The sequence below is a fragment of the Acomys minous genome (assembly GCF_964271855.1).
Source record: "Acomys minous genome assembly, chromosome: 18".
NCBI classification, from domain to species: Eukaryota; Metazoa; Chordata; class Mammalia; order Rodentia; family Muridae; genus Acomys; species Acomys minous.
In genome coordinates, this window is record NC_140501.1 from 56,748,111 (window position 1) to 56,765,317 (window position 17,207).

Sequence of the window (17,207 nt, forward strand, 5' to 3'; positions counted from 1 at the left end):
TCTCCACAAGACTGGGCCTGTCACCAGCCAAGCACGGATCAAGGAGGAACTCATGGGACCACACCTCACCCCGCAGAACTATTGGCTACTGAAAGAATTCTGAGAAGAGAGGTCATAGGTGAAGAGCCCACTAGAAAGAGAGTTCAAAACCCACGGAAGGCTCATGTGACATTCAGCAGGTCACAAGACAAAACACAAAAAGCATGAATGCAAGAAAGGGACTGGACTGGGATGGAGGTGGGGGGTGGGGAGGGCTGACAAGGGTGAAAGGGAGACATGAGAGGGTGGGGCTGACGATAAAACAGATTGCTGTAATCCATGAATAAATTTGTCAAAGAGGAACACAAATGAAGGTTATTTTGGGGGAAAAGAAACCTCCATTTAAAACACGAAGAACATGAAAAGGCTTAGAGCAGACTTTGAGTAAATATGAAATAAACCTTAAAAAATAACTGCTCTGTCCACCACAGCATTAACCCTGCACCTAGATGCGGCACACAGAGGCTCTTTCCTTGCCTTGTCTAGGACAGTTTGATTGCCACTTCCTCTCTTGTTCATGGTCATCTCCTGAGCGCAGAAGTCTTTCTGGGGCTCTGCATCAGGGAGAGGCTGAAATCCCTCAGTGAGCCAGGGCGGGGAGGGAAGGATGTGGGGACGTGTGAGGCAGAGGCCTCCCCTGCTCCTCTCAGCCCCGAGTCACCTGCTACACCAGCAGTCGGTCTGGCATGTTGTTAGCGGTGCCCTCATAGATTAAAAACTAACACGCTTCTAGATCTTCAGTAAGAAGCACTCTGGACACCTGCTCTCACCGTCGCATGTTTTTGTAACAGGGTTGTAGAACACTCACCCGGTGCATTTGGTATCGATGCTGTAAACACTTCGCAATGTGGCAGCCATTTCAGCAGAGAGAAGCCATCAAACACTTCTCCTGGTCCTATTTCCAACCCAATCAACACATGTAGGGGCAGCAACAAGTTCGTAGGCCCATGTATGCACACGACACGCCCCTTCCCACCCAAAGCCAGCCTCTTCCACAACGATTTCTCTCTTGACTCACTTCGACTCTCAGAGAGCTTTGTCTTCTTGTTATCTGTAGGGAAAAAAAAAATGTGTTAGTTCACGTTTCCAAAGAAAGGCCAACATAGCAGGTACATTACACAAACAGCAAGCTGGGATCATGAAATACCAATACACAGAGGGTTGGGGAGTAAAGTGCTTTCTGTACAAGGATGAGCACTTGAATTCAGATCCCTAGAGCTTTAGTAAAGGCTGGCGTGGCCACATGAGGCTATAATGACGTTGCCGGGATGTTCAGACAGTCTGATCCCAGGGACTTGGTTCAGATTCTCTTCTCTCTCTCTCTCTCTCTCTCTCTCTCTCTCTCTCTCTCTCTCTCTCTCTCTCCCTCTCCCTCTCCCTCCCTCCATCCCTCCCTCTCTCTCCCGCACAAACACAAGTGATTTGGAGTCATGAAGCTATGGGAAGCCTGTGGTTCTTTTGTATTTGTACAGTGCTGTGAGTGAGAGAGAGGGAGGCCCAGCCAGCTACAGGCATTTTCATGTTCAATAAAATATGCTGGTCAGCTGAGACCGACTCCTTCCTTTGACAACGAGAAAAAGCATGCTTCATCACCAGCAGCCAATGCTGTGCCTTCCAAGTGGCCGCTAGGATGTCATGCCCCTGCCACGAAGCGATTACTGAGGTTCTTCCACAACTCCCTGAACTGTATAACTCTGCTTTCTAATTAGCATAATCAAGGATGAGACAAGATAGCGGGTTGAGCATTGGACAAGGAATCACTCTGTAAGAGTAAGTGCCTACTCAGGGTTTACATGGGATATTACTGATCTGAAGTAAGACATGCAAACAACGCCCACCGGCCAGTTGGTGCAGCTGTTCCTGTCTAGACGTTGCCTACCAAGACACCCAGAGTGAAAAGCATTTCAACAGTTCGCCATCAGCAAATGTCAACAGCCCTTCCATGAAATTACTTCAAAATAAGAACTTCACCAGTGTGGAACTTAAGATTAAAATGGTACAAGGCCAGAAGCTGGAAGGCAGACATGCATCCCAGGGTGCACAGGGTCTCAATATCCCAAGGCCATTGCCGAATCTTTCTCTCTGGCTGGAGAGCCCTAGAATGGAAAGCAAACACTGAAGCCAAGTAGGTTCTTGGCCGAATGCTCCTTCTTCCCTTCCTCCACCATCGCCCAGTGGTCACTTGCCCTGCGTTTGGGGCCTGGTTAGGCTCACAGCTCTGCTTGCAAAGGATGGATGAGGAGCAGGCAGGTGTGAATCCTCCAGACTCAGCCCAACTGCCCCTCGCTCCAGAGCTGCCCACTCGGGCTACCTTCAGCTGCTTTTCTCAACGCCCAAATAAGTGTGACTGGCTTTGTCTCTTCTTCCTGCTCACAAAACTCCCCCCCTCCCCGTTTAGTCACCTGACCTATGTGATATTATTCCAGGAGAGTATATTCTTTAAAAATAATGTTTTAGTAATTCCTTGAAAATTTCACGCATGCATTATAATCATATTTGTCCCTGCTCTTTCCCATCATCTCCTCCCTGAGCTGCCACTACTTCTCTAGGCATCCCCAAACTCACTTTCATTTGATTTGTTTTCAGAAGCTGGAAAGTCCAGTGTGTGGCACTCATGTACTCCTAGGTGTGTGTGGCTGTCCCCTGGAGTATGGTGGACCCACCAGGAGTCACAGGGCTAAAGACAACTGATTCTCCCTCCCCCCCACACCATCAACTGTCCACAGCTCCTCCGTTAGGGGTGGGTCCTCATGAACCCCTTTCCTTCTCCATGCTAGGATATTGACCAGCTTCATCTTGGGCAGCCGAGCACAGCTACTGTGAGTTCGTGTGTATGGAAGCCCTGTCATGTGCAGAAGATGCTGTTTTGTCCTGGTCCTTCCCCAACTCCAGCCCTTTTCCCAGATGGTCCTGCGCCTTGCGTATGGATGGTATGACACCGATGCCCCGTTTGGGGGTCTAAGCAGTCTAAGGATGCTCATTCTCTGCACTTTGGCCAGTTGCGAGTTTCTGCATTAAGCACTGTCCACTGTGCAGAGAAAAGAGAAGAGCAATTCTCTGACTGGCTTTTCTCAGACAGCTGACACTTCACACTGTGAACAAAAGCTCTTATCTTGACTGGGGACTCCTGTGAGTTGTAGAGCAAATCCTTGTCCTGTGGATCCCTACATGCTCCTCTGGATGACCCCTGGGGACAGTCATAAGGGATAGCTCCTGGCACCTCTATCTTGGATGATGATGTGTGGGCCAGGGAGCATGAGCAATCCAGTCCCAGGTCTGCCATTTGCTGAGGAGATGAAGTCCAGATGTCAGTGGCTTCATTGCAGCTCTTGCCCAGACTTCAGCAGGTGGCCTTGCTCCCTCTAGCCCTGGACAGGCCACCTCTGTGTCCCAACTCCCACAGTTGTGACCCAGCAAGAATTAAACACTCTGGGCAGCACAGAAGAGCTAAGCTTGTTAAGACAGGTCACTCAAGTTCTTAAGTATCCAATTTAAGATCCCATTCGCGGGTTCCATACCTCTCCTGAGAAGCCAAGCATGAATTTTTCGTAGCAGTATGTATTATAATCGCAAACAAAGAAATCTTTCATTCAAACAAAAACACTTTTAATAGATACTTAATATATCCACAAAAGCAGAGAGACTTGCAGACTGAAGCCTACGTGTCTTTAATTCAATTTCACTAATTATATGATTTTGCCAATCTTATTTTATGTCTAAATTTCTCCACCTTTTTCTGGTTTTGTTTTTGCTGGAATGTCCTAAAACAAGTCTCAGGGTTCCCATAATTTCACTCATAAATATTTCAGCATGAGTCTCTAACAAGGTAAAGGCATTTTTAAAAAAAATGCAACGACGACATCCTGATTACAGACATGAAACCTTGCAGAGTCTTGCTCTGGCCGCATCTGACACGTGTTCCTTGTGGTCTTGTTGGATAAGAGCTCCTTGGGTCTGCTCAGAGTTACCAGCTAAGCCTTTTCACTTTGACATAAATGCAAACCTACCAAAAATGTTTCACTTGCCCTTCATGTTAGCTCCCTCCCAGTGTGTGACCATCTCCATCCTCTCTCTGAGCCTGGATCTGTGCATCCTCTGGAATGTCAGCAAGTCACAAATAAGATAACCTCTTTGTCCCTAAAAATTCTCTTAGGAAAGTGCAGTTGGGAAGTGAGTGCTTGAGACAACTTGGTCATCTGTCCTGTAAGTATTAACAAAGATTTTCCAGTTGGATCCATCATGTCCCTAAACAACAACAAAAAACACTTTAATCGTGTCCTGTTGTTTTAGGCTTCTTCAGTCTGGAAGATTCCTAAGTCTCCGTTACAGTTCATAGCATGGATGTCTTTGCAGAAGTTGTGGTCAGCTGCTTCGTAGTGGTCCCCTAGTGAGGGTCACTAATAGCTCTCCATGCTGTCATCCAGTTGATGACATCAGGCAGGGGGACTGCAGAAGTGATCTCTTGTCCTTCCCCGTTGGTTCTGTCAGGAGGAACAAGTGTCCCATGTTTCTGCTTTTGGCTGTGTGGACTTTGATCACGTGGTGAAGCTGGCATCTGCCAGGTTTCTCTGCTCTAAAGCCATGGACTTCCTCTCTGTCACTAGGACCTTATGAGAACCTACCAGGAGTAGAACACACTCTCAGCTCATGCAGGCGCCTCGTTACTTCTCAGACTCCCTCTCGTGTGGTTTTTAGTCCTCTGTTGATACCTGTGATCTCTGTGAATCGATACTTGAGGTTCTCCGCATGTTATTCATTTTATACTTATCATTTAAACTTCCATGAGGAAAGATCCCCTCCCTTCTGGGCTTGTTTGTTTATACCAATGTGGTCTTGACTCTCGTCTAGCAAAACAGGTTGCCCTGCTTTCATTATTTCTGTTGATACTCAAATTCAAAACCCTCCGCTGCACTGATGTCTCCACCACTCCTTTAATACCTCTTTATCTTCTGATATAACAGGTACAATTTGTTCTTTCCTTTCCTTGTCCCATCACCTGGAATACTGTGTTTCTCAAAGGTATTCTCTTTCTGTTCAGCAGAGAATAGCATCTTTAAAAACCCATGATCCGGACACTAGGTAGCTCAGTGCTCCTACAGAGACCTGTTAGATTCTTACACTGGGTAGATGTGTACACACTATCTATCGTCTATCAATCATCTATCTATCTATCTATTTATCTATCTATCTATCTATCTATCTATCTATCCTCTATCTCTCGATCTAGCCATTACTGATCCATCCTCTATTATTTAGTTACCTATGTCCTATGATGGTCTTCATGGTCTTATGTCATATCTTTGTGTGTGTATGAATGTGCTATATGTGTGTGCATTGTATGTGAGTGTCCTGCTCTATCATTTTTCTGTCTTTTTTTGTGTGTATTTTTAATGTTTTGCATTAATTTATTTATATTAGGTGTGTGGACCTGCCATTGCTTTTGTGTAAGGTGTCAGTGGACAACTTTTAGGGGTCTGTTCTTTTCTTCTACTGTACAGGTCCTGACTGAACTCAGGTGATCAGGTTGTTGGCGAGCACCTTGACTCAGTGAGCTGTCTTGCCTACCCGTGCTTTATTTTTAAGACTTGGGACTTCCAGTGAACCTTGAGCCAGACTGGGGGCCAGTAAGCCACAGTGACTCCTGTCTTTGCCCTCCACACTCCTAGAGTTGCAGGTGCACACAAGACCGTGCCCGGCTGCTTGCATGGGTGTTGACATCAGAACCCAGGTCTCCTGCTTACTCACAGTGTCTCTCTTCAGCCCGTTACTATGGTGAATTTGTCTAACCCCTCCCACAGCTCAGTGTTCATTCTATTCTTCATTTTCCTCTGATTTCCGCCTTCTTCTTGGGGAGTGAGATACCTGGCTCTACCTATTGTCAATACTTTTGCTTATGTGTACAGGACTACCAGAATTGAAAGCCTTTGGTTACAGACAGATATTTGCTCAAAATTCTGTCTTTAGCCTTAGGACATAACAGTCAAAAGACTATGTTTGCATGGTATTAGATATATTTTAAGGATTAAAAATAATTAAAAAAAAGATGTGTACACCTGGGTTTGGATATGTGCTATGAGTGCAGGTGCCTAACATGCCAGAACAGGCATCATATCCCTTGAGGCTGGTTCTGAGCCATTTGACATGGATGCTGGGAACTGAACTTGGGTCCTCTGTGACAGTAGTACATGCACTTAGCCACAGGACAATCTCTTTGCTCCCATAGGTAAATTTGTTCCTGAATAATTATGTTATCCAAAATTTTGGAATATTGTTGAAACATTATTCTGATTCCTTTGTTTCTGTCTTTATGCATGTCTACAATCCCCACCTCCTCCCTCTCTCTCTCTCTCTCTCTGTGTGTGTGTTTCTTTCCTTGTATTAGGGATTGAACCTAGATTATCTCATTTGTTAGGCAAACGCTCTACTACTGAGTTACATACTGATCCCTCTATTTTATTATTATTATTATTATTATTATTATTATTATTATTATTATTATTATTATTATTATTTTGTGACAAGCTCTCACTAAGTTGCCTAGGGTGGCTTTGAACTAGGTTTGTTTCTGTAGTCCAGTCGAGCCCTGAGCCCTGATCCTCCAGCCTCAGTCTCCTGCGTAGCTGAGATTACTTCCTTTGTTTTCAGCCACAGAGCTCTCCTCTAACCTTGTCTTATTTGGCCTAAGCACCTGAAACAGTGACATCATTCATTCTGCTGGAGCTATCCACAGATTCACAGAGCTCTGCTCTGAGCAGTGCTAACTCCTCCTCCTTCACAACTTCTCTCTCCACCTCATTCCCACCAAGGCCCCTTGGGTAACCAATGTCAAACAAGCCTGGTTTATACTGCTGGTGCTTAATTTTGTACAGATAAACAGAGAGATACTTCCCTTTTTATTTCCCTCTCATAGACAAAAGATGCAAACGTTCACATACTAGAGATTTTTCTTTGCACTGCCGAGTAACATTTTAGAGCTGATGTGTTTTGGGCACTCTTCCCTTCCTTACCATTTTCCATCTGTCCCCAGTCTCCCATGAATCAGGGGGCTCTCGGAACCCTAAATTCACAGAGGTGGAAACTGTTTAAAAAGGTATGACAGCTGTTGATTTTTAAAAGAGGCCTTTGTCCCTATCAGACAGGCATTCTGCACTCAGAGTCCCAGAAGCAGCTCAAGGCCAGCACATATGGCAACTCCCCACCCAAGGCCAGGTTGTGGTTTAAGGAAGCTAGCCTCAGACGGATGTCCTGTTCTGCGAACGGTGCCAAGCACCCAGAGGCGAAACTGCTGGGACTGAAACAGCTGACCCTGTGGGTTTCCTCTTCCCCAGGTTTTCAGTGTTAAGTCAAGTCAAACAGGCAGTTCCCCAGGGAGAAAGGGAGGGGGCCCCCTCATTGCTTCCTGGCAGGTAACAGGATGCACCTGCATAGAGCTCCAGGCTGCACACCACAGCACAGCTGTTCCAAGTCAGCTTGAATGAGCTGTATTCATGAAGCAAGGAGGGGGGGTGGTGGTGATGGAGGAGGTGGGGGGCTTTTGGAAAGCGGCAGCCCCACACCTGTCTGGAGACTTTTTCAGGGTTGGGAGCTGAATAGAATGCATTTCAGTTCACTTAAGACTGAGCAGGTGCCTTTCTGAGTTCTGGCATTGCTGAGCCTGTTGTCAGCTAGGAGGGACAAAAGAGATGATTCACACAGGCCCTGGCTTCTCCCCACCCTTCCATAGGTACTTTGTCTAGACTCAGAAGACCTGGCTAGTAGTTTTGGCAAAATATGTTTGCTTTATCTGTGCCAGTTCAGATTCCAGAAAAATTATCTTCCCAGAAGTTTGGCTACGGACAGAGAGCTGTAATGAACCTACTACTCTGAAGTATGTGTATGTTCATGCGTGTGTGCATGCTTGTGCATGGCCATGTGTGTGTCCAGTCACATGTTTTTAGAGATTGGGGTCTAGATGGCTCATGTGTGTTTAAGTGTGACCTCCTACCACTGAGCCAAATCTCCATCCTTTCTTTTATCTTTTGCTTTGAGACAGAGTCTCGCTAGGTTGTCTGTCTAGGCCAGCCTTGAACTGACTCCGTAGCCCAAAAGTATGTGATGCTCTTGCCTCAGCCTCCTGAGCAGCTTATCATTACGTTCAGGCTTGCACCATAAGGGCTTTCTGTTCTGACCATCTTACTGATCAGAGCCTTGCAAGTGAGGACCACTTGCATCCCTGTAGCACTCAGCGTGGAAGATCTCTGCAGGGCAGGGCACTCCTCACTGGGAGGTGTAGGTTCATCAGGAAAAGCAGAGTCGATGAAGGATGCAAGTGGGAACTGTGGCTCTTCTAGGGCCCCCAGGGACTTTCTTCATCCCCACAAGGAGACAGAACCCTACCCTAAGTAAAAGACTGTTCTCAGGGAGCTCCATGCTGGCCACACCAGTGAGGCCTATGTTCCGTGTCCACAACACCAGCGAGCGCTGCCTTTACCTTGTTTGGCTGCAGGAAGTGGTGCAGAGGACACGGAATTCAGTGAGAGACATGGCGGCCATCTGGCCTCCAACTCACCTCCATGGCTCATCTAGACAAAGGCAGGCCAGCCAACAGGATCTGTTAGACTCAGATAGTCAGAGTCTATTCCTGGAAGCCCATTGAGAGTCAGAGTCCAGAATCGATGCAAAAAGCAAAGGAATTTTATTGAGCCGACGCCTTGGAGTCCACCAAGCTCAGAAGAGTTGGGGACCCCGTCCCGCAAAAGCTGAGGTTTTAAATACCCTTTACAGAAGCAGAACTCAGCAACGGTGGTTAGTTAACAACTGATCGGCTAACAAAGGTGACCTTTTGGGGGTTGAGGGCAGTCGATTCTGGCAGATGTTTGAGGTAAGATATGTGGATATGGCCTTTTCTCGGAGGCCTGTAAATTCTGAGCAGGGTGAGGTAGAGAAGTAAATTCCGAGAAGGCAGGGTGAGGTGGAGGGCTCTGCTCGGCTAACAATGCTAACCTGCTCTGTTTGTTCTTGCTATCAGCCTACAATGCTATTGTTAAGGTGGCTGAGCTCAGGCCACCTGGAATCTTACAGATCCTCTATTCCCAAGAGTCTAGCACGCTCTGAGAAGACTAACTGATTATTGACCAGAGCAGGGATGCCAGGCTACCCTTATAAAAAATTCTTCCTGTCCCCACTATGCAGATAGGAAGTAGGGAGACTGGACCATACCCCTTCTTATACTTTAGATGTACCTCAGAAATTCATTAGGCACTTACTTTGTAGCTGGAAAAAAACCTAAGACAAAAACCTAACAAACAAGCAAACAGAACAACAACAAAACTAACCAAACAACAACAACAACAACAACAATAAAGTAGGACTCAGTTGCTGCCCATAGGAATTCCCTGACAGCTAGGAAGACAGAAGTGCAACCCTGAGGGATAGCCCAGCCAGACTGGCCTGAAGATGGACAGGGAAAGCCTTCTGGAGAACACCAGATGAAAACAACCCCAAAGGGAGGAGACAGAGGCCTAGTGAATCTGAGAGAGAAGGGGTCAGCATTATAGGTATTTGCTCTCATTTTATGGATACCTTTTGGGCAGAGTCATTTTGCACTGCACTGTTAGTCAGTTCTCAGAGGCAGCCTTTGAGTCCACAGCAGGCTATAGATTGAAGGAGTATAAGGTGGGGGTGGGGGGAGAGGAGGGGCTACCTTCTACCTGGCCCCGAGCCCATCTGGATCTGGCCTCAGGGTCATCGGTCAAGGGAGTGCCTCTTGGGACACTTGGAAATCCCTGTCTTAGATGTTACAGAAGAGAATGTGTGAGCTTAGGAGGGATTCATGGTTAAAGTGCTCTTGGCTCTTTCTAATGCCTTGGGACATTGGAGTGATTCCTGATGTGTCACCCATGATGAAGGTGAAGAGGTAGACAGTAACTTTCACAGTGGCAGGATTTGGGCACTTTGGATATGAACAAAGACAAGCCAAGAAGCAGCAGCATCTTCTTGAAGGTCTCACTTGGGGTTATGTATTCCTCAGACGTATCCATGGAAACCATTCTGAAGCTCTTCGGCGAATACTTCTTTAAGTTTTGTAAGATGTCTGGCTACGACAGGATGCTTCGGACTCTGGGAGGAAATCTCACAGAGTTTATTGAAAACCTCGATGCCCTCCACAGTTATCTGGCACTGTCTTATCAGGTAAGGCCATCTGGGGCTTTGTCTTGGTGATCGTAAAGGTTGAAAAAAGAAAGCTGTCGCCAGCTTCCCTGGGAGAGGAGCTTCATGGTTCATGGCCTCCGTCATCAGTGGGCCCAGCAGCTCTTAGGGGAGAGAGCTGCTTCCTTTATAAACAGGCTGACAAAAAGTCAGAGTTCTTCTGGTGCCCCATATTTGACCACGCCCCCTGGATGAGGAGGCCTGGCAGCACTCAGAGGAAAGACTTGATACCCTATGAGCATATACAGGGGGAGGAGGTTCCCCCTCAGTCACAGTCATAGGGGAGGGGAGTAAGGGGAGAATGGGAGGGAGGGTGGAATGGGAGAATAGAAGGAATGGGATAACAATTGAGATGTAATATGAATAAATGAATAAAATATATTTTTTAAAAATGTCAGAGTTGTAGCCTTGGGGTGGTGGGGAAGTGAAGGGCGCTTCTGAAGGGTGGATGCAGACATGGAGTGACTCTGAGAAGCCAGGAACAATGGGAACAAGGGCTGGAAAACAGGTTGGGGTGGATTTTCAAATCTCTCTTCAGGCCTCCTGGCCTGAGCAGAGCTGCTAATAGTTTAGGCAAGGAGAGTAGGGCTGTGCAAGCACCATGGCCAACAGCCAGAGCTGGGATCCATCCAACACTGATTATTAACCCATGGGGTGATGCACTGGGGTGTTAGGAAACTAAATTCCCAGCTGCGATGTGTCCTTCTGGAGTTCATGCCTTGCTGGTTGTCTCGGGAGAGCTTACTGAAAATTTCAATGCCTAGACTTTCTTTTTAGACACCAAAGTGCTTTACTGTAAATACGTGGTATTCATATCCATAGCATAAAGAATAGTTTAATAACTTATGTCAACCGGTTTGTTTGTATGGCCCTTTATAAGTGACCAGTATCTTTCTTCATTATTTAAGTAATTTGTGTTCATAGGCACTCTGGGAGGGGGTCATGCCGGTAAGATGGGACTGTGCTCGTGAAGATGCCCCCTCAGTTGTTATGATGATAGAGAGAACACGCATTCTCCACTTCTCCAGATTCCAGATCAGGACAGCATGAAAGCACTGCATGTGTGTGTGTGTGTGTGTGTGTGTGTGTGTGTGTGTGTGTGTGTGTATGCGCTGCGGTGTATGAGTGTTTTGTCTGTGTGCATATGTGTGTATGTGTGCCTGGTGCCTATAGATGCCAGAGAGGGTATTGGATCCTCTACAGCCGGAGCTACAGATGGTTGTGAGCTGCCATGGAAGTTAAGAGGACTGAGCTCAGGCCCTGTGAAGAGCAGCGAGCTGTCTTAATCACCTAGACGTCATTACAGCCCCTCCGTGTAAATTTTATTTTTGAGACAGGCTCTCACTGTGTAGCCATGGCTAGTCTAGAACTCACTATATTGGCCAGGCTGACCTCAAACTCACAGAAATATGTCCACCCCCATCTCTTGAATGCTGGGATACAAGTGATGGGATAACAATTGAGTTGTAATCTGAATAAATTAATAAAGTTAAAAAAGTTGTGCGTGTGTGTGTATGTGTGTGTGTGTGTGTGTGTGTGTGTGTGTGTGTGTGTGTGTGTTAGCATCACAGAATAGAGAAGGGACCAGGAATGGAATAAGAAATCTTAAGGGAGGGGAAGAAGAGGTAATAGCATCCATGTGATGATAAAGCCAAAGGGTATTGGTGAGGAAGAAAGGGAGCCAGCTAGAGGGGACTGCGTAAGAATAAACTATGATGTGTAAAGATGCTGTGGCTGAACCCACTACTTTGTATGTTAATCTAGAAAAATAAATGTATATTATGATCCTATAAAAACCATAATGTAACAATGTGTGCTCCCTGCGGGGAAATGTGCTATGTCTGTTAATTAGGAAATGAATGCACCATCCTTTCGTGTGGAGGGCAGAGTTGATGGGGCAATGCTTCTCCATTACTACTCGGACAGAAGTGGTCTGTGTCACATAGTTCCAGGTAGGAAACGGCTGGACCCTTCCCAGAGCCTGCTAGGGGTGGCCACACCCCCGCTGTGAGGAGGGCACTGCACCTTCTATAGTGACTGGCTTCTTTGTCGTCATCATCTTAAGGACCGGGAGATTTTTAGAATAATTTCCAGAACACCAGGAGAAGACATGATTTTTAAAACTCTGCACAATTGTTTGCATAGCTATGATAATTCTGTAGAGATTTTTGTATCTACTGACTCTTTAAAAAAATTACCATCATAGAAAGGCCTTGGTATTTAGGCTGTTTTTGTTGTTTTACTTTGAGCCCAAATGCTCCTGCATTCTAGGTACGCACACTTCTCCGTGAATGTACAGAGGCAGCCCTAAAACACCGTGCTGGCTGTTTCATGTCGTACTCCCCTTAATTGCCTCCACTGCTGTGTTGGTAGTTGCTGCTGATCCTTTGCTAATGTAGGTGCTGCTGACTGGCAACTTCACGCTTGCTTTCTCCATAGTTTGTATTGTACCCCTAAGATGGAATCCCAGAACAATAGTTTAGAACACATGATCTTTAATGCATTTCCAGTGGAATTTTTGCTTCCATTGTGTACAGGTTTTGTTTAATGAGTTAGATATCTTCCTGAAATAAAAACGTGAGTAGATATTGAAGTAGAAATTATAACAACAGAGACATGTTGGTATACCAAACTCACAAAACTTCAGTCTCTGTGTGCTCTTGCCCCTGCGCCACCATAGGATGCCTATCTTGAGGCAAGGGACAGGCTCGGTGAACTGAAGGATGCTCACGAAGTTGTACAGCCAGATACTGTGGTGAGTTTGGCCAGTGTGCTGCTCTTTGCTGCCATTCACCCACAGGTGTCATTCTGCTGCAGGCATCATCGAAGCTGTGGCCAAGGACTTCTTTGACACTGATGTGGCCATGTGCATCCTCGATGCGAATGAAGAGGTGGAGAGGACAGGGAAAAAAGAGCACGTCGTGTTTCTGGTTGTGCAGAAGGCTCGCAAACAGCCGAGAAAGGCAAAGGCAAACCGGCCACCAGACAGTGAGGACACTCAGACGGACCAGGAGGTACTGGGCTTGCGGTGTCTTCAGAGAGCACAGTTCCCCCAGCACGGCCTATTTGTCTTAGTGTGGCCTATGCAAATAACACAAATAACTGGCCCCTGAATAGCGGAGCTCAAGGCCAGCTTTTCCAGGCCAGGTTTCATTGACACTGTAGACCAGATTGTTCTGCACAGTGATGGGCTAACATTGTACTGTATGATCTTTCACCACATTGCAGACATCTGTCTCTCCAATGTGACTAGAACTCTGCCCCCTTAGTTGTGGCAATCAAACATGTTTCTAGGTATTGCCAATGTCCCGAGAGTAGAGCTGGAAGTAAAAAAAAAAAATCACTCCTAACTGAGAATCAAAAAATCAAAGTAATGAAGACTTTCAGGAATGTACTTGAGCTTGTAAAATGTTCACGTATAAAAATATCAAAGCTGGGTATGGCAGTTTATACCTATAACTCACTTGAGATGCTGAGGCAGGAGGATTGCTATTATTTTGAAGCCAGTCTGGGATAAAGGACCCTATCTTAAAGCCCCAATTTGATATTGGAATCTGGTATCTTACCTTCACAATCCTCTTGTCATGAGTGGACCAATCAGATCCTCAGTGTCCACATGGCAGGGGGAACTAGTCGCAGGCCCAGTGTGCAGCCGAGATCCCATCCTAGACCACCTCAGCCACAGTTCGTAAGGGGACCATTTCCAGTTTAGAAGCCACGTGAGTGAGGTGAAAATCTCTCTGGACCTATGCCGCCTGTTCAAAGGTGCAGGTAGGTCTGCGGTTCCCGTAGCCCAGGGCGTTATGTCGCACAGCACGCAAGGCTGTTAGGGTCTGCTCACTGGAAGAATGCTCAGGAAGAGCGCTATGGGTTCCTTGAGAGTGACAGAAGCTTGATCTATTCTTAGTAAGTTTGCCTCAGGTCCTAGGGTCCCAGGCAAATGTCAGCCACCAAAGCCACTCTGAGCCAGTGGCTTCTAAGTTTGTTGTTTCCACATCCAAGAAGAAGGAAACTGGAATAGGGGGTAAACAGAACAAACACAGATTTATTAGGGAAACACTAGGAAGAACTCCTGAGATGGGGGAGGGGCTCCAAGAAGGGATGTTGACGTGCTGCCTGCCTCGTAGGTTTTATGGTGGGCACTGGATGGACATGGAGATCATCTTTATTGTGACTGGTCTTTTTTTTTTTTTTTTTTTTAATGTATCACAGTCTGTATCAGTAAGGAGTCCACAAGCCCCCCCTCCCACTCCCTTGGCCCAAGTTGAGAGTTACTCGTCCATCTAGGGGAGGGTTATTATGTGTGCCTTGTGATCAGCTCATGGTCCACCAAGGGCCTTGCACTTCTTGCCTGTGGAGAGCCATCTCCTGTGTCAAGAGGATGCTCATTTTGCGTGTGAACAGCTTCCCCTGGGAAACGTTTCTTGCCATGGTTAGCCAGCCCACTGCTCTGCATCTTCAGGGGCTACATCAGTCTTTTGCTAGCGTAAAGGAAGATTGTGGTGAGCACCTTTCCGCCTGCTTCCTCCACTTTTTTTTTTTAATTTGGCCCTGGGGCGTCGTCTCAGAGCGGCACTTAGGAAAGCATAGGCCTCTAAGTATTCCCTGGAGATCTTGCCAATATTTATTTCTGCCTTTGGTAGAGAAACGATGTGGGGATTAACTAGGGAGAGTACCCCTTGGAGCTCCAGGCAAGCCCTCACGCTATCCCTCTAGCCACCAGCATGTAAAGATGGGTGTCGCGCCTCGCTTGACCGGCAAGAAAGACGCGACCACCGGTTCTTCTCCTAAGCAGCTTTATTCAGGCCTTTCTTCTTCTCTTCGGTGAAAATCCCCCCAAGCCACGCCCCTCACACTCATTTATATCACTCAAACAGCCAATCACACCAAGACACGTCTCACGCTCTGATAGGCTCGCGAGCAGCGGGCCTTTTTCAAATAAGGGGTTGTTTAAATCGAGCTGGCTCCGGCTGCATGCCGGGCGCCATGTGGAGGCGGGGGTCCACAAAGGGCTCTGTGGCTCTCCACAGATGGGCGCAGCAGCCGCCACAGGCAGGGCTTGTACATCTCCGCTCCTGGGGCCAGGTCCCTGTACTTCGCTCCCTGCCTTCTACAGGCTCTCCAGGGAACACTCCTTAGGATGAAGGAGCGATACTTGAACACCTCTGTTTGCCCCGGGAAGAAATCTGACTTGGATGTTGTGAGGGCATCGGCTGTGTTTGGAAAAGGTAAGCGGGCTGCTCTCCTGCCTCATAGCAGCCTGGTTTGCAGGGGAACAGTCCCCATACACAAACAGGGCAGAGGTCTCAACAACTTCTAGGCCTCTGAATCCCACAGAGCTTGGATTTGGCATCTGTAGTTTGTAGCTTTTAAAAATCAGCTTTTAACTTGCCATGTTTGTACCCGGTGACAAGAAGACACTGTCATCTCTGTAATCAGGACAGCCTCTGGCTTGGATCAGTCCCAGATACTGACTGTGAACAGGAGGCTGGGCCCAGACATACTGGACACAGTGAATTCTGCATCTCTTCAGGATCCAGGCCTCCTTGACTGGGGTGTGTTTCTGGACTGGAAATCTGTGACTAACCACAGCTAGCCAGCAGCACAAAGAATAGAGGGCAAGAAACAAGGTAGCATTTCTGTCTTCTGTCTCTGAGGAGCTGTGACATGGGACAGTACCTTCCAGCTTTTTGTTCACAAAGTGAAAGGGGTAAGCTCGCCGCCACATTGGATCTTTGGGCACTGAGCTGGCCTGGTAGCCAACACCTAACTCTCAAGTCCGAATCAGAGCTCTGACCTAGTGGAAGAAGGGAGCTAGATGCTCCTTGTTATGGCCTGGTAGGTCAAATGACAGGCATCTGGGAGAAGGTCTGCAGGGCTCAAAGCGCCTCATTCTGAGTCCTTCAAGCTGTAGCAAACACAACTGACATCCTTTGTCTAGGAGATTTTCATATCAAAAAGGCTTCATTTGAGAGTCTGCACCCCCTGCCAAATGGGACTGTTGGTTAAATTTTTACGTGCCACCCTAAACTGTCAGTCTAAAAAGCTCCATGGCAAATGTCCCTGACGCCGGGCTGGGCACACTCTCGCTTCTCTTCTGGCTCATTGTCTACTTGTCACCGTTTCAATGCCAGCTCTGTTTTCATGGTGAGACATACTCAATTGGCCCAGAAGCAGCGGGCAGAAACTTGGCAGGGGGCAGGAGGGGCTTCTCAACCTGGTCGCAAATTTTCTGTTTGTTTTAATTTGGACAATTATTGCGGTGGCCATCTGGAGGTGCTGAGGGAGCCTGTGCTAAAACAGGGGGACTCACACTTTGCCTGTGACACACTTAAGATTCTAACCTTGTCCCAGAGGCTCTGCAAGGGCCGCTCGTTGGGGCTTTCTCTCTCTCTCTGTCCAGGGCTCCTCACCTTTCAGCCTGTCTATCCAGAGAGACTGTGGATTGAGGAGGAGATGTTCTGCACTGCGTTTCCTTTCCACGTTGTTTTTGATGAAGCAGTAAGAGACCCTTTCCCTCAGAAGCTTGGTCTTGGGGATAAAGCAGGGATGGGGGGGGGGCCCTATTTATCATCATTGTGGCTGGTAAGGACTTAGATCCCTGAGTTCATGGGGATTTGGAGACTAGACTCTGCCCCGAGAGGGCCACTGACTTCATTTTACGTTATAGACTCTTCCGGAAGACATGATCTTCTTAAGGTAAGTAGAGCAAGGAAGTTGAGCCAGTGAATAAATGGGATAATTTATGATGAGAAAGAAAGTCGGGAGGAAGACTTTAAAATTCACTCCAGAAAGTGGCAACAGAATAGAGCCTATAACCATGGCCCTAAAAGTGACCTTCCCCCCTCCCCCTCCCTCATACCCCCCTCCCCCTCCCTCATACCCCCCTCCCCCTCCCTCATACCCCCCTCCCCCTCCCTCATACCCCCCTCCCCCTCCCTCATACCCCCCTCCCCTGTGACCACAGCTGATTCTCAGTC

The 17,207-nt window shown here is 47.3% G+C and overlaps 1 protein-coding gene across 1 annotated transcript in view; it reads left to right on the forward strand.

Annotated features, from left to right (window-relative positions):
* Nucleotides 1–10,056: 10,056 nt before the first annotated feature.
* The window catches only part of LOC311589623 (guanylate cyclase soluble subunit beta-2-like), a gene marked incomplete at its 5' end in the record, with an annotated part of 31,142 nt that continues 23,991 nt past the window's right edge, over nucleotides 10,057–17,207 (forward strand). Inside the window, 5 exons of the mRNA XM_084768148.1 lie at nucleotides 10,057–10,209; nucleotides 12,080–12,179; nucleotides 13,045–13,241; nucleotides 15,344–15,455; nucleotides 16,631–16,728. Coding sequence (XP_084624274.1) covers nucleotides 10,057–10,209; nucleotides 12,080–12,179; nucleotides 13,045–13,241; nucleotides 15,344–15,455; nucleotides 16,631–16,728 — 660 coding nt within the window. The remainder of the gene's footprint in view (nucleotides 10,210–12,079; nucleotides 12,180–13,044; nucleotides 13,242–15,343; nucleotides 15,456–16,630; nucleotides 16,729–17,207) is intronic.